At 45.3% G+C, this 23,140-nt stretch overlaps 1 protein-coding gene across 1 annotated transcript in view; it reads left to right on the top strand.

Annotated features, from left to right (window-relative positions):
- The window catches only part of LOC117760597 (phosphatidylinositol 3-kinase regulatory subunit alpha-like), a 103,410-nt gene that overhangs the window by 73,784 nt on the left and 6,486 nt on the right, over positions 1-23,140 (top strand). The window contains exons 5-7 of the mRNA XM_034583721.1: positions 3,674-3,805; positions 11,530-11,722; positions 14,915-15,000. Of these exons, the coding sequence (XP_034439612.1) occupies positions 3,674-3,805; positions 11,530-11,722; positions 14,915-15,000 (411 nt within the window). The remainder of the gene's footprint in view (positions 1-3,673; positions 3,806-11,529; positions 11,723-14,914; positions 15,001-23,140) is intronic.

Below are 23,140 nucleotides of genomic sequence, written 5' to 3' on the forward strand. Positions count from 1 at the left end.
CTAAATGCATGTTGGGGCTGCAGACTGTGAGCCCGTCTGCACAGAGGCTGCAGCTCTGCAGACGGGCTGTGGGGAGCTGTGGAGACACGGCGTCGCCGCAGGGTTTCTGGTTTGAGAGCAACCAGAAACGTGACGGGACAGATGAACGTTCACAGTGATACAAAAGGTACGAAACGTATTTAGTTTAATAGTGAAGTAGATAAGATATGATAAAAACTTTATTGATCACACACTGGTTTATTCCCATTAACCATGCTTCTTGAATTAGACCTCGTTTGGAGTGATGTGACATGTGGTTAACGCTGAACCTCCGATCGTAGCTGATTCTCACAGTGTTAAACGTTTCCATGGTAACAAAGAGCTCCACCAATCACAGCCATTGCTATTACACCGAGGATTGTACTTGACATTGCTAGTAAGTCTACACTGGATGGTTAAAATATTGTGGCTGATAATTAATATCAGTATAATTAAGATTTTTACTTCTGGAAACAAACTGTTGATCTCAAACTTTCACCTCATCCTTACTCAGACTGGTTTCTCTGAAGGCCCCCCCCTCCCCCCCCCCCCCCCCCCCCCCCCCCCCCCCCGGGGCACCTGGAGGTCAGGGGTCACTCCCAAATGACACAAGGGCAGAATCCGAAGCGTGGATTAATGTGATCATGGCCCAGACAGAACGTGTTTTAATCCAGCTCCGGTTCATCTGCTGGTTTGTGTTTGTATCAGACACCAATTTTCTTGGTGTCTGATACAAACAAACGGCTGATTTTGTTCTGCACAAAAAAAACTATTAATATTAAACGATTTTCATCGTGGATTAAAAATAGTCACACTCAACATAATGTGAATGCCTCTATGGTAAATTCTTGTAAAATCGTATTACTTATTTGTGTCCACATTCACAGCACTAAATAATGGACCCAGTCACTTCAAACACATCATGTGCGCTGCTCCAGAACAATTGTGCCCTGTTGCTGTTAGCGTGGGAACGATCGACAGTCGTGTCTCAGCAAAATGTGTCTTGAACAAGCAGTTTGTGTCAGTGCTGCCGCTCGGCCCCTCCGCTCTGCAGCTGCAGCGAACTCATGACCGGCCAACACGTCGTCTGGACTCACACATGCAGCAGCTTCTGCACAGCGACTGTCAGTGTTACACAGTCGATACACAGAGGCGTCTGTGTTACTGTGAAACTAACTTGAGCAAGAGGAAAGGTTTTCCTTTCAGTTTTTGTATCAACCTAAGATGTAACACAGTGTAATATGAAGAACTGCTCATTGCACCATATAAATAATAAGTTCACCAGACGGTTTCTTAGAGCTGTGGATGTTTTTCACCTGAACTTCATCAGTTTGACTGGTTGAGTTCAAAGTTTCACTTCAAAGACATGTTACCTCAGAATAACTGAGGTGCAAACTTATTTCTTCAATTTATGTTTCCAAGCTCAGGAATAAATAGAGTAAATGCTGCATAAATACGAACAGATAACTTCATTGTTTTATTTTTACTTTTCTAAGACGTTGACACTCATGTGACGTCTGTGGTGAACGATGCTTTCGGCCTGTTTACGATGAAATACAACAAGAAGACAGGAATTCAAGGTTAACACATCTCGCTGCGAATGCATTTTAAAAATCAAAAGTCATCTAATGAGTAAATCTGCTTGGTTATCGTCTCAGAATATTTCCTGACAGCTGGATGTTTTTTAGACGGATTTTAAAGAGTCACCGAACAACTGAGAGTGAAAGAAAGACGCTTGTTTGGGTGTAAATTTCCTTGCGGGGAAATAAAATGACTCAGGTGCAGCAGGCGTCACAACGAGCTGGTGCTTCACACTTGTTTGTGCCAGAATCTGATCCAACACCTTCACCAGCGTCGTTATCACCTGCACAAATCCCAACCTGATAAAATACACCTCCCTCAAATTAACAAACTACAATCTGCTCCTCGGGAAACAAATTGTTTTATGCACCACGTCCCACTGAAATAGCAAATTTGCTCTGTCTGGGTGTCGGGGGGGGGGGGGGGGATGGACTCCCCAGACGAATCACTGCACAGGAACACGGGCCTCAGCGCGCTGGTGTGAAGAGGTCATCCATTGATATTAATGGCCTGGTGGTTTACTGGCCTGTGGTGATTGGTTGGATTTATTCAGGCATTAGTTAGAGGCACAAATCAATGGGATCTAACAGCCATTTTGAGTCCAGGGGGTCCGGTGCATATGGTGCCGGGGGAGGTGGAGGTGGAGGTGGAAGAAAGTATGAGGATGATGAAGGGTGGAGGGGGAGTTCACACAGTTTTTACTCATGTAGAAGTACAGATACTCGTGTAAGGTATTTTTTTACTCTAGAAAAGAAAAGGGAGAGAAACAGACGAAGGACGGAAAAGGAGTGGAAGATGAAAGACAAACAGGAGAAAGGTCGAGGAGGAAGAGGGGAAGCAGGAGGACGAAGAAGGGGGAAGACGAGAGGAGGAGGAGCAGAAGAGGAAGGTGGAGGTGAAAGATGGAGGACATCAGGAATGTCCAGGTTTGTCTTCTGCTGATCTGCTGCAGCGCTCCCGTACAGACAGGGAGGCTGTTCTCTGCTGTTTCGTCTACGGGAGGATAAACGTGTGTTTTCTTTGACGGTCGAGCATCTCAGCATCTTCTCTATCTGCGGCTGCTGAAGCGTTTCCCCTGTTCCCAGAAGAGTCCAGAGACTCTGAGTCCAGAGACTCTGAGTCCAGAGACTCTGATCAGATCCCGACCGATCAAATCCCACTCTTATTTTTCCTGAAGAGAGATTTTGGCCGAACCCGTAACCCAAGCAACAGAATACCAGAAGTAGTGCCAACGGATTTAATGATCTATCTGAGTGCAAGCGCAGGGTTTCAAGTGAGAACGATAATAAATCTGTAAGTCCTGCTCCTTTTCCTCCAGTTTGAACAGTTCAGCTTTAAGTCCTGGGTGTTTACTTGAAGATGAACTAAACTAAAGCCTCAGGGCTCATTGTAGAGATACATCCACAACTCTATCATTTCATTTCATCGACTCTGCTACAGACACGTCCACACTTCTTCATTTGAGACCTGCTGAAACTGAGAAGTTACAAAACGCTGCTGCTCCAGGTTGAGTTTGAAAACTCACTCACTGTAACTTCTGTATTTTACAACAATACAACTGTTCACATGTGGATGAGTCCAGATGTTATTACAGCAATCGGAGACGGTTCCTGTGTCCAGGTTGTCTTCCTGTTTACACCCAGACAGTGCACATGAGAGGTCACGTGGATTTTAGCCTTGTTAGCGCGGACAGGGATTAAACCTGATACGAAGCTTGTGTGGACAGAGATTGTTTTAAAGTCTGAACGTAGCCTCAGAATATTTCTTGACCTGCCGTCCTGCAGAAAACCTGAGGGACAAACCCTGGAGTTAGTTGTAGTTGTTTGAAAGTGCATACAAAGGTTACTCACATTCACTTTGCTCAAGTTTCTGAGTGAAACTTGTGACTCTGCTCTTTCACTCCCCGACATGAGAGTCACTTTTCACAGACTCTCTGCCTCCGGGCCCCTGAGCCCGTGTCCTCAGAAAACCCAGCGTGGTAGCCCAGCCGCTCAGAGAGGCCGGGATGAAAAACAAATATCACACGTTTAATCTCCTGCTGTCTCTGTCTGTCTCCGCCCTCTTGTCCCCTCAGACCCGCTCTCAGTGGATCTGGACCAGTACGATGTGGTTTCTCTGAGCGAGGCTCTCCGAGGTTTCCTGCAGGACCTGAGCGGCCCCGTCATCCCAGCCACAGTCTACAGCGAGCTGGTCTACACCGCTCAAGGTACAGTGCGGTTCACTGCGACACACACACACTCACTGAGGTTAGCTCAGGCTAACGTAGCATTCAAAGCGCAGTTCACACAACAAAATAAAGAACCTCTGGTGGTGGATCATATCGAGATTTATGGTCTCAGATATTCTCCTCAGATTTACTCACCGCACATAACAACAAAAATAATAATAGACAATGGATGGATGGATATCAGAAAACCTTTATTCTGAAAGTTATTCATTAAATCCAAAAGAATGTGCACGGTTCAAACTTTTTGTATTCGATCGAAACAAAAGAGATTTTAGAAGATTATCCATCTCTACCTTTTATCCTTTGAGAACGTGGGCGGAGATGGAGCCAATCCCAGCTGTCATTGGACAAGAGGCTGGGTGAACACTGGACTGGTTCCCAGTGTGTCACAGGACACACGGAGACAAAACCATTCACACACTCACAGCTATGGTCAATTTAAAAAGGCTTGAGTTCGTTCCTTGAATTAAAAGTCAGCTCATTCCTGATTATCTCAGTGTTTCTGAGAGGGACAAGTAAAAAAAACACCTAATTAAAATGTATTGACGTGTTTTACTTGCAATGGAAAGTCGATAAGAACAAGACACAAGTGAAACAGTTTGGGAAGTAAAACACAACGATGACCCACATATAAGTCAAAGGGTTTTTAACCTGCAGCTAGAAGCAGCATTTCCATGGTCTGAGTTTCAGCCTCCAGCTGCTTCCTCAGTCATGCGCTCTCTTTAGCCTCCGTTCTCACGCAGGGTTAAACTCTGGAGCTAAATCTGAGCTTAGGCTTTCACGGCTCTGCCACTCGATCTGAGCGCCGACACCCGTCACACCTGACAAGTTTCTGCCATTTCCCCAAATACCCTCAAACCAGGCTAATGTCCCGGCAGCTTCAGGATCCAGTGGAAGTCTCGTTTTCCGTGCACTTGACCTGCAGGTTCCCCCTCTCACCTGCGGCGCACCTCGCCCAGCAGGCCCTCCCCTCCCCGGCTTTTAAGGGACTCTTACACTCTCATCCATGTTTCATGAACCCTCCCCTGGCATTCGCAGTTTGGGGCTTTGCGTGCTGGTGTGTGGAAATAAGAGAGAGTCAAAAACCGGCACACACATGGATGGTTGAACAGACCAATGGCGTTGTGAGTTTGCAGGAAGTTCACCCTGACTTCCCCGCAACCTCCTCCCAAAAATATTACTGGGCTAAGCTGCTCGACATGATCTCCAGCTGAAAACCCCCTCAATTATGTAAGTGCTCTTCTCTCTCGTTAAGTGGCAACCCTTTTTTTTGTTTTACTTATTCATGGCAACATTTTAAGTCCGGATAAACCACTTTAAAAGGATGCATCAAGTATTTTGCAGAGGTCGTCTGAGGTTAAGCCCGATGAAATTGAACTTCTGATTTGGGAAGGGGGTCACCCGAAGAGCAAAGAGTGATTTCTTCTGTGAAAGGATGTAATCAGAAGGGCTCTCGAGGCCTGAAGCATTTCATTTGTACGCTGAGGATAAGTCACGTAATAATATTGAGGGATCCCCGAGTCTCTGCTGTGTTCAGGTGTTTGCTTCACTCCATCATCTGCTCTACATGAACCAGAGCTTCTGATGGATTCCTCAGTAAAGATGTTTCTGTAAATCTCTCACTCTAGTATTTCCTGCTTGTGCTCATTTCCTTCGCTCCAGTTTCAGCTCTTCTCCTCACGCTCACGCTTCTGCTCTGCTCATGTGACACGTTTAAACTTTTTGTACAAGTCCGTCAAAGTTCTCCAACCAACAGAGAACCGGATGTAATGCCAACGGATTTAATTATCTATCTGAGTGCAAGCGCAGGGTTTTGAGTGAGAACGATAATAAATCTGAATGAAAAGTCCTTACTCTTGTTGAGCGTTAAGATCAGAGGATGTCGCTCCTTCTTAACATCTATGAGACAACTTGTGATTGGTGAAAATGGGCTTTACGTATTTCTGTTTAAGTTTTAATGTTATTATTCATTATTCATCCTGTTAATTTTGGCTCTTTTCTGTTTCGGGACCAGGTTTATTTTTACTCTCTGACGTCGTCACAGTGAAAAACAAACTGTGGTCGTCTCTAAAATTACTGTTCACTTCTTATCTGGTTTTCATGGTCGTGTGCTCCAAGATTATTTTTAGTTTGACTTGTATGAAGCAAATTCATCAAACAGAAACTTCTTGTTTGTTGAGTTTTAATCTGGACTCGTGAATCTGTGTGTGCTCCAGTCTGGGGGGGGGGGGGGGGTGGTGATTAAAACCACATGGACGGACTCAGTAAAATGTTCTTCATATAAAGACAGCCACTGTCTGTCCGGTCTTAGTCTGATCCCGGAGATTTGCTGATGCTGTAATAGTTCCAATCCCCTCTGCTCCCCCCCCCCCCCTCCTCTGGTCGTCCTGCTCTCCGGGAGTCCAGTCATCTGCTCGTCTGTGTGATCCGAGCTCCGGTCGCTGGCTCATCGTGGGGAAATCCCCGTGCACCGTTACAAGTAGAGATAACATGTTTCAGATTTGTGAAGGGATTTCCAAAAGCCCTCTGTGCCCCACAGACCTGCCAGTGGCACCAGCGCCATGCACACACTGGTTCTTACTAGAATCCACTTTGGGGATGTGTGTGAAAAGGTAGTTTGGCCCGGATGAGGTTCAACACTTTAAAAACATGTTCAGTAACAGCATAACCTTGGTTCTCTGAGTGAAACCTTATTCTGTGTTCGACAACAAACACGACGTCAATGCACAGAGGAGACTAGACGCACATCTTGAGGCTCTCACCCACGAGGTGATAAATACGAACTCGAGCAAAAACTTCCCATGACGTGATGTCAGGAAAGTCAATCAGCGTGAGAGTGAATCTCAGCTGACTCCAGCCCTGAACTGACCCGAGCCGGGAGGTCATCAAACCAGCCGCTGATCAGCCTCAGGTAACACGAAACAAAGCTGAAGACGGTGAAGGTCTCCGAGCCTCAGGGCGATCATGTGGACGCACATATGACGCCGCTGGCTTCTCCGGCGTCTCCAGGACATGAACATCGTAGTAACTGAGGTCACTTCAGTCACTCTCTTTACTGGAGGAGAGAATATTCAGGGACGTGTTAACTCAAACGATCAACGTGAGTAAACACGTCCGGATCCTGTGACATCGTATTACAGGAGTAATACAACGTGAAAATTCACTTTGTATTTGGTGTGAAGGCATCATTAGAGAACTCAGAGGCGTCAGATCTATCAATTCATTCAACGCCAGCAGCTGTACTATAAAGAAAAAACAAAATGGAAACAAAAATATATAAAAAAACGAATATACTTTGAAGATGTGGAATCAGATCGGTACATAGTTTAACGAGTATCTGAAGCATTTCTGATTTGAACATCTTTATTTATGTGCATCATTTATGTCCCATCACTTTCTATTTCAGAGCAGTGTTCGTTCTTTTGTTGATTTTCTGCGAACAGAAGAATTAAATTAGTTTTCATCACATGTCTGTTTTCCTGCTGTAACCCTCTCGTCTGCCGCTGCAGCGTCTCCACCACAATCTGCCTTTTGTTCTCAGCGTGATGTTGTGTTGATGCTGTTTCAGATTCCAGGTCAGTCAGAAGCTTCAAACTTCTCAGGTTCAGTGTTTGAGGTGTTTTATTTAAAAGTCACAGAGCAGGTTTATTCTCACCACCCGTCTGCTCCTTCATCCTCCGTCTGTCTTTAGCCTCCGAGTCACTTATCTTCATAATTTAATCTGAGGCCGTCACTTCCAACCTTCTGCCCTCTCTCATTAGTTAACCTTTAATGGTCAAACCGAGGTCATCGTCTGAGGGGACAAAGGCCAGCTGGACCACTCTTAACTGACCAGTGTCCATCTGGACCTGAGGACGAGGGGACGACACAGACAGACAGACGTTCTCATTTAACAAGTAACGGACAAAAGTATGTGGACGATGCCGAGAACATTCAAATCGATCTAAAGTAAAAACCTTAATCGTCGTAACCTTCATTTTTGCAGCAGAAAGTCAACTCATCACATTTACATTCATAATATAACAAAATGAACATAACATGTGAAATTAACTTTACATGTCTGTTCTACAAAATTGTCCCATTGATAAACTTTAACCCATTTCCCCACTAACCCACACACACACACACACACACACACACACACACACACACACACACACACACACACACACACACACACACACACACACACACACACACACACTCACACACACTCTGTCCAGTTGTCCAGTCTCCTGTGGGACCAGATGTACAGACCAAGTACCAAGTTCCCTCTCCAGCCTTGACCTGTACTGACCAGCAGGGTCAACCCCAATCCATAATAACAGAGTGTGTGTGTGTGTGTGTGTGTGTGTGTGTGTGTGTGTGTGTGTGTGTGTGTGTGTGTGTGTGTGTGTGTATGTGTCAGGTAGTGGTCAGACAAAAAGAGGTGACTTCCATGACCCCCATCAGGCTGCAGCAGATTGTCACACATCCATCACCGCCCACACACACACACACACACACACACACACACACACACACACACACACACACACACACACACACACACACACACACACCTCAACTGTCCCTGAACTTCCTCCGTCTCACACGCTCCTGAGCTCCTGAACAGAAGCTCATATATCAAGCATCACCTTTTTTTACATTTTAAATAGTTTTTCTCGTGTAAAATATTATAATCCTGATAATATTCCTTATATTAAACATTGTTTTGATTCTATTTATGTTTGAACACATAAAAGACTCAAATATCACTCTCAAACTTTTCAAAGCTGAAACTCCCCGTTAGCTCAAAGTGACTGAAAACTAAAAGAAGGAAAACCTGATTTATAAAGTATGGTTGAATCTATTGATGTGTTTAAATTGGTTTTAGACGTTTAAACGCTTCCTGTACGTGTAGAGCAACACACACTACAACACACACCTACACAAAGCACAACAAATACACAAATTAAACAAAACCACTTGACTCCGCCCACTGAAACCTTTTGACCTGTCCTATCTGTCCGTCTGACCTTTGACCTCCGGACACCAGCCCCCAACATGGAGACTCACAGGAGAGATGATGAAATACATGGTGGAGACCAGTTGTGTCCGCTCCAGGCTCCAGTTCATTTTACTGTGTAAATTATATTTAATAAGCTGATTAAAAAATAAAAATTTAATCAAACTAGATGTTCCCCCTGACCAGACAAATGGAGTAAATTGGATGTTTTTAGACTTTGTTTTAACGCTGAGGTTTTCCTGGTTCTCCAGCTCTGTGAGAACGTCCGGTTCTTCTGAAGCTCGGTTCTCTCTCTTCTTCTGTCTCCAGTCGTTCTTCTCATCCCTCTGCTGTCGCTCTGTCGCTCTGTCGCTCTGTCGCTCTGTCGCTCTGTCTCTTCCTTCAGCTCTCTGCTGTCGCTCTGTCTCTTCCTTCAGCTCTCTGCTGTCGCTCTGTCTCTTCCTTCAGCTCTCTGCTGTCGCTCTGTCTCTTCCTTCAGCTCTCTGCTGTCGCTCTGTCGCTCTGTCTCTTCCTTCAGCTCTCTGCTGTCGCTCTGTCGCTCTGTCTCTTCCTTCAGCTCTCTGCTGTCGCTCTGTCGCTCTGTCTCTTCCTTCAGCTCTCTGCTGTCGCTCTGTCGCTCTGTCTCTTCCTTCAGCTCTCTGCTGTCGCTCTGTCTCTCCCTTCAGCTCTCTGTTGGCACTCTGCGTTATTGGAATTGATCTGAAGACTGTAGTTCCCGCCCAGAGGGCCGACAACACCGATAGCTCGTACAGTCGATCAATACATATCAGCCGTCTAACACCTGGATACATAACGGTACACATGCAGAGCGCTGTTCGACAAACACCTCAGGTTTCCACCAGTTTCATCTGCTAACAACACACTTTCTATCCTCTGCAGACAGAAGGCTTTTTGTTTGTGAGGTTTTAACCTTCAATGAACTTTGCATAATAACAAGTTAGTCTTACTGTGACAGCGTAAGGTTAAAGTGAAGGTCAGAAGAGGGTCAGAAATGTGGTTCAGCATGATCAGGCAAATTGTTATGAACCCGAAGCTAAATGCACACGTCTTTAATTTGTGAGCAGAGACGTTTGGAAACGAAGATGCAAATAGCCGTGTTCTTTTTCGACATTTCCTTCCCTGATTCGTCAACTCTTCCTCCAAGAAAACAAACAGCATCAACCTTCACTATGGTCAACAACAGTTTCCCTCTAAATAAAGATGGACGACACGTCCCCACTTCCTCCCACTCTCCAGTAATGAAGCCAAAATATCTCGGGTACGAACGTCACCATCTTGAGCTTTAGGAGTGAAAGTCTGTGCAGAATTGATCGACCAATCAGGAGTCAGTGTCATCTGTCAATCAGCTCAGCTTGTTTTAATGTCGTCAAATAACTAAAATGACAATAAAACAATATAATTCTCTAAATGTCCAGAACTTATTTCCTTCCCTGACACTCCATCATGCTGACTGGAAGAGACTCATCTCACCAGCGCAGACTCAACGATGTGTCGAGACGACAGTATCTGCAGAAGGAGAAGTTTGTAGTAAACGAAAGCAGACGCTCAGATTCAGACAGAGATAAATGGTCGTGTGGTTTCTTGTGCAGAACGATGCGTCTGCTGTTGAATGGCAGATCTGTGCTCTCCCACTGAGCCTCCCTGTCGTAAAGCGAGCGCGCAGCAGGCTCGGCCACAGATGTTTTCTTGTTTGCAGCTTGTTTGCGGTGGCGAGGGTCCTGTGGTGAGAGCGCTCGTCAATACGTCTGGTCCTCTTCAAACACGGCCCATTGTCTGAGCCCCGGCTAACACAAGGGAAGGACTCGGTTTTATCCCCGCGCCGCCTCCCGCTGGGACCCTGTTACAAGCGTCCGCACACGAGACCCCTCACATTCTTCTTGGTGTTTCCTCAGAGCGTCTGTCAGGGTGGCTGGCAAACCGCTGGCTGCTGGACTGAGTCTGAATTCAAATGTGTGACTCCCTGCCAAGGCCGCGCGTCCCGTCAGACGCAGAGAGCTGTTGCACGCCTGGATGGATGTTGATGGAGATGCTACTCAGCGAGCAGCGCAGCAGGGACGGCTGCTCTGTGCTCTGTGCCTTCCAGTGAGAAGCTGGAATATGTTTTAATATGAGAGGTGTTTATTCACGCTGTCTGCTCGGCTTTCACCTTTCACTCCGTCTGATAATTAATCCGTCTTTTAATGAGACATATTTTAAAATATATACTTTTGCAAACAGTTGGTTACTAAAATATGAATTTAATAATATTAATATAGATAAATATATCAGAGAGAATAGTGTATCTCTTGTTCTCCTCTGTCCCACCCCCTCTGCTGGGGCACGGGGGGGAGCTCCTGCTCAGTCCAGGATGTTTTAACCAAACTCAGCATGAAGACCAGAAGCCTGTGTTTTACTGTCTCACCGAGATAGTAAAACAAAAACCTCACACAACTCCGAAGCTCGTGGGTAAATCAGTGATTTAGAAATGAATATTTTCAATTGGCCCCCGAACATTTCCAAAAGAAACTGCTGCTCTGCTGCTTCTGAGGAGAAGGAGTCGTCTCTTCAAACCTCTACAGGTGGTTCATGGTCACGAGTTAAACCTGAAATATGAATCAAATATTCTATGAACAACTTAAGTAAACATCAGTACTTAAATAACACCAAGTCTTAACATGGCGTTCCTAACAAAGTGCTCCCTGTTGCTGTCTTACAGAGAGTCCGAGCGTTGAGGAGTGCGGCGAGAGGCTGAAGAGGATCCTTGAATCTCCCAGCATCCCTCAGGCCAACCACCAGCTTCTGGTCCACCTCAGCAGACACCTGGCCCGGGTCAGCCAGCACAGCCCGGCCGGCCCGCGGCTGCTGGGCCAGACCTTCGCCGAGCTCGTCTTCAAGAACTCTGCTCTCAGGTGAGGAGGGTTTCACTCCTCGATCATTCATTCATTCATTTCCACATTCCATCTCTGACCGTGCAGCTCGTACATCGACTGACAGGTGAACTCACGGTGTGTTTAAAGTGCAGGTAACCATAGCAACGGTCGTGAAGTTTCAGCGGTTTTTACTTTACTACAAAAACTCTTTAGACCACTGAGGAGGATTTGCTCTTTAACAGCTTTTAAGAGACACATTCTCAGGTGTAAAGAAATCGTCCTGTGGAGGAAACTCCATTTCACCTTGTTTACCTCAGATTTGATTTCCTGTGCTTCTGGTTTTATTCTTTAAATTCAGATCAGGTGTAAATGTTCGCTTGTTTATCACAAACTGGGGAAACGACTTCCCCTCAAGCAGGAAACAGGAAAAAACCTTGAGTCACAGAAGAAGAAACTCCGGCTCTGGAAGGAATTTCCCCTGAATGTAATTCCCCGTTTAAAGTTTCTTCTTCTGTAACATCTCCTCATCACAGAAACACAGGAGCCTCCTGGAGAAGTCAGCGTTAAACCACGATTACCAGTTTATATCATTTCATCCCAGTTTATATAAATCCTGTTTTGTTTCTGTTTGGTTCAGTGCAAAGCTCCGAACAACACGATGCTGACATGTGGCCGTCAGAGGCATGAGTCAGAGTCGTAGTGAATTTAAAACGTGTAAATCATCCGTCTGGTAACTGAGTCAGAAACTGAGCGAGAACCAACGTGAGCTGCTGAACGTCTTTGTAATCTTAGCTTCAGTGAATGTTCTCAGGTCGTTCTTGTGAACACGATTACTTAGGAACGCCTGGAGGGAATTTCCTGGTATGAGCGTTCGCTTTGACTCATGGATGAACTGGTCAAGTTGGTGGTTGAAGGTCAAAGGTCAAGGTCACTGTGACCTCGCAAATCAAGTTGGTGAGATTTCTTTTTATTAACCTTCGTTTTATCTTTAGAATCCTTTCTAATTTGTCACAAATGTTCAGTTGGATTCACAGATGAACTGGATTTGTGGGGTCAAAGGTCAAAGCTCAAGGTCACAGTCCCCTCACCAATCATGTTTTTAGCCTTTTGAACACAACGTCTCAAATCTGCCTTCAGGGGACGTCTTCACTTTCTGACCCTCGGACTCAAAGGTCCAGACGAGGTGTTAACATCGTCCTGACAGAACCGATTCAGTTGTGTGTTCACACCTGGTGTTAACATGTGTCCTGAATGTGATAAGAAATAATCATGTTGTGTTTAACCCAGTGTGAGTTTACAGATGTGTCAGTGTGTTGGGGTTCGAGTCAGGAGCGGCTGAACCAAGGAATCTTCAGATTTTACCAATTAGAGAAAGTATCAGATCAGGGTTGTGTGGACACTGAGAAGAGGAACTGCAGCGGGTCGGAGACGTCAGAGGATGACGTGAAGATCCAGATCTGCTCTCACACAGAGAGAAGAATGTGACCACATGCGATCCAGACCTCAGAATGGGATCTGAGAGAGCAGATCTCGTTAGGATGCGCTCAGACCTGACTCTGCCGTCCACTTGTGGTCGGATCACTCAGGACGTTAACACCTGAACCGGGTCAAAGATGAACGGATTCAGTGTCCGTGGTCAAAGGTCACGGTGACCTCATAAGAGTCTGGAAATGAAATGTATCTCGACTGAAATGGCAGAGAAGCAGATATTAGCTAACTCTAAGTCCACAGGTTTGTACCTTGGACTTTTCTTAAAGAATCTTATTTTCCAACACAGTTTTTCTTTTGTTCTGACGACTCGTATCCGTGTTGAAGAGCTGAAACCCTGGACACTCACAAAAGACCTTCACCACATATATCACCACTTCTTCTATAGATCAGACAGCGGAGCAGTGATACTGTGAGCGAGTCAAACCAGAGCAGAAAACACTGACGCTCTAAACTCAACTCTGTCACGTCACTTGTCATTTTGCTCAAATCAAAACATGAAAACCACAAGTGAAGACGTTGTTCACTTGTCACATACGCTCTTTAGCTTCTCAACAATGTCTTTATTCTTCCCTTTTGTTGCGTAAAAGCTTTGATTATTCCGACCACAGTCACTTCTCCTCGGTGTCTCACAGTGTTTGGGTGGAAAGAAAATCCCCGTTTCATTCAGCGTTTGTGAAACGGCAAAATAAAGACGGAAAAACATTTGTGGCTGAATGTTCGGCACTAATGTGGCTCTTTGTTCTGTTGTTATAGTTCAATCAGCTCCTGCTCACAGGAACATGAAGACACGAGATTTGGCTCAGATCTAAAATCCTGTCGCAGAAGTCTGAGCGTTAACAAGGCAGATGGTGTTGTTTTGTTCCTCTGTTCTAAACTCGCCTCTGTCTGATTCCAGAAATTACCAAGGCATTTCTCATTGTAGCTGTGTGTGTGTGTGTGTGTGTGTGTGTGTGTGTGTGTGTGTGTGTGTGTGTGTGTGTGTGTGTGTGTGTGTGTGTGTGTGTGTGTGTCTGAGATGTAGTGTAGCTGTCAGTGAGTCAGACGTTGTTTTTTTTCGTAGCTCGGTCAAACAATCCACTCCTGACGTGCACAGCGGGCGGAGGAAGAGCGGATCAGGATATCTGAACCAGATGTGTAGAAACGTTAATTAACCCTCGACCGTTCTGCAGCGTACTGGATTTTAAATGAAGGTGTCGGAATATTTGATATTTTCTCATCATAAATTATCATGAAAAGACCAAATAAGACAAACTAAATATGTCTTGAAGTTTTGTCCGTGTCTCCAAACTCTGATGTTTCTTATTCCTCAATGACTTTAGTTAAGATTCCTCATTGATCCACATTGTGTAGTTTACATTAACTCTCTCTCTACGTGGCTCTGGCAGAACGCTGGCCTGCAGAAACTACACGGCTGAAAGAGTCGCTGTATTTCACGTGAAAGGATTTAACTGCTTGTTTGGAGCTGGAGTATTTTACTGCAGGAAACTGTTGTTTAGTGTTGAATTATTACAGTTGGGTTTGGTTTCACTGTGAACAGTTAATATGTAAAAACAATAGAAAGCCGTTCCTATCGTCGACTGTCACTTTTGTTCTTTTTGAAGTAAAAAGTATTGGTTCTGGTTCCGTTCAGGCAGCGGAGCAGTTTTAAAAGTATCCATGTAGCTCCGGTATCAGACAAAACCCAACTGTACTGTTTACCTTGTCCTGTACAATCTGACTTCAGTACGGTTCTGTCCACAGTGCGGACGTGAACCCGGAGCATCACGTCCGGATCCTGGAGGCTCTGATTGCAACAGGCGGACTGCTGGAGGTGCAAACTGCTCCAGGTAGGATAATAAACACACATCTATAACCTGTGTCCACTTTTCTGTGATCACAACATACACACATTCATTCCTGCTGCTAGTGAATGTGTGTAAATATATGGTGGCGTGATGTTGTGCAGTGGGGTTTTAGCTCGGCTTGGATTCTTGAGTGACATTGAAGAAACTCACGCAAGCTTTTCTGCTCTGTATCTGAACACACACACACACACACAGACACACACACACACACACACACGCACACACACACACACACAGACACACACACACACGCACACGCACACGTGTGGTTCATTTTCAAATGCTGTGTGACAAAGTGCCTGAAGTTGGTTTCTCACACTGGAAACATCACGTTCTCCGGCTCTGCCCGGCTGAACCACAAACTGCTGCTGAAAACACACGTTTGGTTTATGAAATATGTGCAAAACAAACTTGTTGCCTGAGCTGCTGAGATAAATTGGGCATAAGAGCTTTGACTTTGTCCTCTTGTCTTCGTAGGAGTTTGTGTGAACAGAACATGGTAGTTGGACATTTCTGTCTTTTGCATTTGCACGAATCAGGTCTGTTTTAGTGGATGTGGACTTTATATGAGAAGTTGTTTCAACTCAACAACAGGTGAAGCAAACAAATCTCCATCTGATGAAAGTGGCCGACTGCTCGTCACAGAAAGTGTGAAATGATTTCAAATCAGAAATCTTTGACTTCTCTGTTTCCTTCAGTTTCTTTTGACAGAGGTTGATTCACACTTTGATTTCCAACAGAACCTTTTAGAGATTCTTCATCGACCTTAGCTTCTCCTTCATGTGCATCTTAGAAAATGAGAAGATTGTGGTGATTCTGTTTGTGGCTTTTGAAATCAATCTATATAGTTACTGGATATATATATTGTACTAATATTCATTGGGATGAACACATGACATATGCACGCCAATGAAAATATATGAAATACGTTCAAACATATGACCGGTACATTTATTTTGTGGGAACGACACATATTATATTTGACCATTTCACTTTGTGATGAGCACTGATCCTGAAACGTTGTAGCTGGAACCTGTGTTTGAGTCTCTGGTGTTTGTGTGTGTGAATAGAAACTGAGCTGAGATCAGTCGGGCTCTTCGAGGACGGAGGAAAGGTCAGACAGAAGGTGTGAGGCTGATTGCAGCGGCTCTGCTGAGGTCAGTGTCTCAGGGTCAGCGGGTCAGTGTGGATGAGGTTGTACTGACTGTCGGGGGCCACAGTGTTAAACCAGGGTCGACCTACTGGCCGTAGATGATCGTGGCTGCTCAGGGGCCATGTTTCCTTTGTAGTGTTCAGTGATGTTGAAAAGGTCAGTGGACTCGTGAGCAGATGGAAAAGATGTAACCTGAACTAAATCAGCTTCATACGTCACTGGAGAGATGAGATGACGCCAGAATCTTCTTTCAGACGTTTCTTTCTAAATTCAGTTTGACCTTTCAAACCAGAATCATGAACCAGTGAATACGAGTCTCCATTATGGGATGTTATTAATGTCACTAGAGCTTCTTCAGTTAAACTGCTTGATTTCTCATCTGCTTCAGCTCGTTTCTCCTTTGGCGTCCCACAGGGCTCCATCATAGGTCATCTTCTTTCAACAACTTTCAAGATGTTGAGAGGAATTCTGATTTGATCAGCACCATTACTAATCAGACTGAGCCATAGATGGAGGTCCAGCATGTTTTGTGGGACAGGATAATGTCTGGAGGACAACCAGTAGTCTATGTCCTGCAGGGCGGCGACGCAGAGAGAATAAATCAGGGGCTGCCAATAGATTCAGAATATCTTTAAAATGCAAATGTAAAGTTTCCGCACACAGCGACATTTAAGATGCTCAGGTTGATTTGAAATGTCTAAACACGGTGGACATTTCGTAGAGTTTCATCTCGGGGCGTCCCGGTTTCACTTCTGCTTCCTCGTTTACTCGTTGTCAGTGTTTCATCATGTTGGGAATTGTCTGTAAGTGCGTGTTTCAGGCGAACATCACAGAAACAAAGGGAGCAGAGGGAGATGTTTAGTGTCTTTGAAGTGTGTTTTTTTTGTAACATCTCTTACACAATCCTCTTTTTGTCTCAGTGGGGTGTCTGAAGAAAGCCTCACAACCCTCTCAGTGCTTTGTGATCAGGGGAATGATGTGGGAAATTGTACCGACACACTCACACACACTCCTCCTGCTTCTCTCATTCCTCCCCCCCGATCGCCCTCTGCCTCTTATTGAAGTGCCCGTGGTCACATCGTGGAGTTTTGGAGTATCCACAGGATTACCTGCTTTGAGGAGCCTGTGAGAACCGAGCTGAGATCAAACCGATGCTGCACAGCGACTTCAGAGAGAGAAACACTGGAGGAGTCCAACTCGCATGTCTGCATACGAAGCAGCAAGAGGAAGCAGATAGTGTTTGTGAATGATGAAATGATGATGCACTCGATCTGGCATCGAACTTGTGACTTTTGCATCATCTGCGGTGTCTTTATGTTTCACGTGAACATTGAAATCTTTCCTACATCCATGCGACTACGTTTTCAAACTCCATCTTCATCTTCGCAGCTTCTGAGTTTGGACCCAGACGCATCTGGAGCAGAGTCGAACAAAAACGTAGTCGTGTGGATGCAGCTTCAAAGTGTAAAGGTGTGTGTGTGTGTGTGTGTGTGTGTGTGTGTGTGTGTGTGTGTGTGTGTGGCCGGGTGACTACATGTTGTTTGATGAATGCAGGCAGAGAAAAAGAGAGCGAGAGGAGGGGGGATGGAGAGAGGTGGACTAAAACAGGGAGGTCAGGTTCATGTGTGAGCATTTTTCTCACCCATTACCTCCCCCTGCCACCCCTCCAGACAGCATTAGTGCAGGTCAAAGGTTACCACAGTGCCTGTTGGCAGTATGTTAACCCCTGTGTGTGTCTGTGTGTGTCTGTGTGTGTCTGTGTGTGTGTGTGTGTGTGTGTGTTGACCTCTCAGGAGAGCTGCTCTCTAAACCTTCTCCAAATGGAGTCTGAATATACGACCGGTTCTACTCCACCTGAGTGCTCCAGCTCAGCATCTCTGCACAATGTGACTGTGTGTGTGTGTGTGTGTGTGTGTGTGACTGTGTGTGTGTGTGTGTGTGTGTGTGTGTTAGGCCTGTGCAATTAATCGTATTAAAAACGTGAACTCTTCTCCTACCTCCACCTCTGATCTCATTTCTTAATGACAACGATTCTGTTGTGTTTTCAAACTGGGACATCAGCTGCGTCGAAGCAAGCGCACCTACTTCCTCTCTCGACCAGTATCAACAGCAGGAAGGGAAATAAACCCAGTGAGAGAGCGAGCGGGAGCCGGCGACCAATCACAGCGTGAGAGAGAAGTCGTGTAACCACAAAGAAAACTAACAGTACGACTATATACGCATCTGAATACCTGAATACTCATGTGTTCAGGGTCACATTCATGAAGTCGTTGCATTTCCTCGAAGACAAAGCAGCTTGTCTGTTTTCCAGTGTTGTATCATATCAGGCACCTTCATATTATCTGTTGTTGTTGATCCTCACTTCATCCAGATCTGTGCAGCTGGCGTGAGGTCCTGATCGTCAGAGTGAGGATCTGCTGTGAAAGTGAGGAGGTTGTGTTGAGACGTGGTTCTAGGTCAGAATCCGGTTCTGCTTTGAGTTAGGGACCAAGACGCTCATCATGTCATTGAGAGTCCTCACTAGGGTAGAGGAAGAAACACGTGTTGTGCACATCACTTGAAGCTTCGGCCTCGTGGAGCCGATCTGTCGGCCGCACGCCAGGAATCAGAGGGAGGATTGTGAACACACCCATTCACATCCAGGCCCTCTCTCCCCCCCGCTCCCTCTTCTCCTGCTTTTGTTATGAGCTGTTTTCCTTCCCAGGCACGCAAACCATGCCCGCAGCTTGGCAAGAGTACGTATACACTGTCACACACACACACACACACACACACACACACACACACACACACACACACACACACACACACACACACACACACACACACACACACACACGGCTTCTCTCTCTCTGTTTATTTGGCTGCTGACGGAGCTGAGGAGGGTGAGGTGGTAAAATCTGTTTGACAGCAGCTTCATCTTTGTTCACATCATTATTGTCCTCAGTTCATATCTGTCACTATTCTGTCACCTGATTGATGACTTTGGTTTTTCACCAGCTTGTGTCTTTGTTTGTGATTTGAGACGTGGGACAACAGCTCACCTGCTTCTGAGCTTTTTTTGCTCTTGCTCAATTTTTAACTTGTAATATTTTACAGATATGCATTGTTATGGAATAAGGCCGAACATCCCCTGAGTAAGTTTTAACCACTCAAACTATTTCCCAAGAAACTATTTGTGCAGCGTCGGTTTCCAGAGAATCAGGTTTTGGTTTTGGTTTTTGCAGAGGAACATTTAAATCTGGCAACTTCACTGTGATGACAAAGAAACTCAGCTGAACACAAGTAACTGTTGTTTTCCCATTTTTCACACATACACACACACACACACACACACACACACACACACACACACACACACACACACACACACACACACATGCACACACATTGCCAATGTCAGAGCTCAGAGGAGCCAGTGTGTGAGGTCAAGTTTGTATGTGAGATTTGGATGAGTGAATGCATGAGAATCAGAAACATAAATATTACATGTGTGTGGCTATACAGTACATACTGTGTGTGTGTGTGTGTGTGTGTGTGTGTGTGTGTGTGTGTGTGTGTGTGTGTGTGTGTGTGTGTGTGTGTGTGTGTGTGTGTGTGTGTAGGGTTCACAGTTAAGTCATGTCCTGACTGTATCCCATTGGGAGGAAAGTGCCAGCTTAACATCCAGTGTAATCCTGCTGTACGGGGTCAACAGCAGGGCGCACACACACACACACACACACACACACACACACACACACACACACACACACACACACACACACACACACACACACACACACACACACACACACACACACACACACACACACACACACACACACAAACACACACCAGAGCATGTGTACACTTGTGTAGTGCATCATGATTGTATAATGCGGATGAGGTCAAGTCAGTGCTCAGCTGTTAGTGTATTTATGAATGTTTGGCCTGATTTTGGGTCTCTGTCCAGTATGTGTTGCCTCAGCTGCATAGAAATACCTATCAGCCAATAACACACACAGACACACACACTCACACACACACACACACACACACACACACACACACACACACACACACACACACACACACACACACACACACACACACACACACACACACACACACACACACACACACACACACACACACACACACACACACACGGATACTCCCTCGTTTAATTTCCTCTGCATCGTCATGTTTGGAATGAAATGTTTCTGATGACGATGACAAAGGAAAAATCGAACAACATATTTTCTGACAACATATTGTTTTGAATCCCAAATGGCTCGACCACAGAGTTTGGACGTCCTGATGCACGAGCTCCTCTAAAGAAACATCTCAGTGAAGCTAGGTGGCCTCCGGCGGCCTAATGACCTGCCTCAGTGCAGAGTCAGGGTGAGACGGAGAAATGAGAGACGAGCGGGTGACAAAGACACGTTCAAGGTCACAGCTGCGTAAACATCTGGTAAATTCAGGAGTTATTGTTCAGCTAATCTCTGCTACTTGGAAAATCTCTCTTTTTAAAATAACAAATGGAAAAATGACTGAAGAGAAATTAAAACTCACCGTGTTACTGTTGTTTTCACTGATTTTAAAAAGATCTCAGTGCGTAAGTTCTATTTTTTGTGGAGTATTGATTTCAGAGCTCCGAGCGAATCTTGTGTCTCTGTCCATCTCTTTCCTTCTGTCTCTCTGTCCCTTGTTCTCCACGTCGTGGGGTCAGGGGTCGTCGTGCAGCGAGAGACGAAGGTAATGGCCTTTGAAATGACTTTGTTAGCTGGATACAGGGGGACATGTGGTCCGGTCAGTCCCAACAAGAGGTCAGGGGGTGAGGGTCACCACACACACACACACACACACACACACACACACACACACACACACACACACACACACACACACACACACACACACACACACACACAGAGTCAGGGCCACTGCTGTCACTCTGAAACAGTTCCTCCTGATGATGTTCCTGATTCGATCAGTGGACTCATCATTTTTCCTGGAAACCGAGTTGGTCACATGGTTCAGAATTAAAACCCAGTAGCTCTGTTCCCAGAACTCATTTTGTTTGGTTATAGTCAGTTATCAGGTTTTTATCTAAATGGCTTTTCCATCCACTGCTGCTATTGGAGTTAGTTCCTGGAGATAAGCAGTAGGTGGCGCTAATTCTGAAGTCAGGTGCCATTATTTTACATCTTGAACTGATGTTTTTATGGCAATTTATTTGACGGATATTTTGACATTTTAGTTCGGCTCATGATCCCATCCACTAACATGGAGGAGGCCAGGTTCATGATCTGTACTGCAGCCAGCCACTAGGGGCTGATGGAGATGTTTTGGCTTCACTTCTCTGTCATGTCGTCCATCTTTATTTACAGTTTATGTTGGGAACATTAGCACCTTGAAGCTAATTAGCCGACAGCAGCATTTAGCAGCAAGATAACTTAAATGTAATCAGGAAAGTGTATTTACCAGTATTATGAAATATTCTACCTCGTGTTAGTACACAGAGTACCACAGGCTGTAGAAAGACACCAACATGATATAAAAACAGAACACACACTTTGTATTGAATGTGATGTTGTCGTCTCTAAAGCTTTGAGTCACTTCATTCCGGTCGGGATGCTTCAGCCCCTCCTCGGGGTTCGAACTCAGCGGTGTTCTTCTCCCACAAAGCAGCGTCGCTCAGCCTCATCCCTCTGCTCCGTCTCTATTAGAGGATCATCTTATAATGCTCAGCATCCAGCACACGGCTCTCTGCTTCACTTGTTTTATGATGCATTGTGGGAAGAAGCTCTCCCCTGGTTAATGTCCAAGTTCTGCTGTAATGTGCTCATGTAAAGCTTGAATTAGCATCAAACGGCCCCTGGCTCCCATGTTTATCCCCTCATATGTAATTTAAAGGATCATAAGGTCACAGAAGCTGCTCTTCCTGCCAAATACTGCCCCTGTCCTCCCTCCGTCACCGCCGACCTCTCATCTCTCTTGTTCTGCTTTTCTGAACCTCAGAGCTGTAAAATCATCTTTCAATTCAACGCTCACCCACGACGACGGCAGTTTCCCACATCATAAATTCATGGAGCAAAACCTGTACATACGAGTGAATGGGAAGAATCAGACATTTAAAAAACTATGTTCTTCATCCTGAAGTATATCAATAAAATGTGACCAATTTAGATTAAAACATTATTTGATATTATCTATTTGCAAATATTTTCTTCATTTGCTTTTAATATTCCTCCTGAAACTGCTCCTGCTCCTGTGTGGAGGCTTGTAGCTTCCTGTGGATGGAGGTCAGGTGGCTCCTTCCTCTTTTGATTGTTAACGTGACAGCAGACCTCTACTCTTCTTGTTATTGTTGCCATGATGACAGAGATCTGCTTTTCCTCGTCTGTTCTTATTTACGAATAAGGCTCCTTTAATGCGACAGACGAATGCGTACTTTCCTTCCCGAGTCCTTGTTGACCACGTAGCCTGCGTCCTCTGTGGCTTCACCTGCTTGTTTAGAGCGGCGTCTCAATTCAGGGGCTGCGACCTTCAGATGCTGCATTTGAACATCGGTGCAGTGAGTTGGAGAATCCTGCTACTTACACACCTTTAATTTCTTCATCAGTCCAAAGTGGAATCAGAGTTCACGTCAAATTTTTCCGTTCCATACCAACATTTCTACCAGAGTCTTGGGACTGAGGTTGAAATACGGTGCTGCTCCTATCACACACACACACAAACACACACACACACACACACACACACACACACACACACACACACACACACACACACACACACACACACACACACACACACACACACACACACACACACAGTAAGAAACCTGCAGAGTTTGTGGTACCTGGCTGCTCAGAAGCAGAAGCTCAGAAGTCGATGCACTTTGCTACCGAGGCGAGGATCTGTTATAGTCAGAGAATAGTAATCATATGGAAATGCTGCTAAAACTTCCAAACAGTGAGC

This window comes from Hippoglossus hippoglossus, chromosome 4, assembly GCF_009819705.1.
Source record: "Hippoglossus hippoglossus isolate fHipHip1 chromosome 4, fHipHip1.pri, whole genome shotgun sequence".
In the NCBI taxonomy this organism is placed as follows: Eukaryota; Metazoa; Chordata; class Actinopteri; order Pleuronectiformes; family Pleuronectidae; genus Hippoglossus; species Hippoglossus hippoglossus.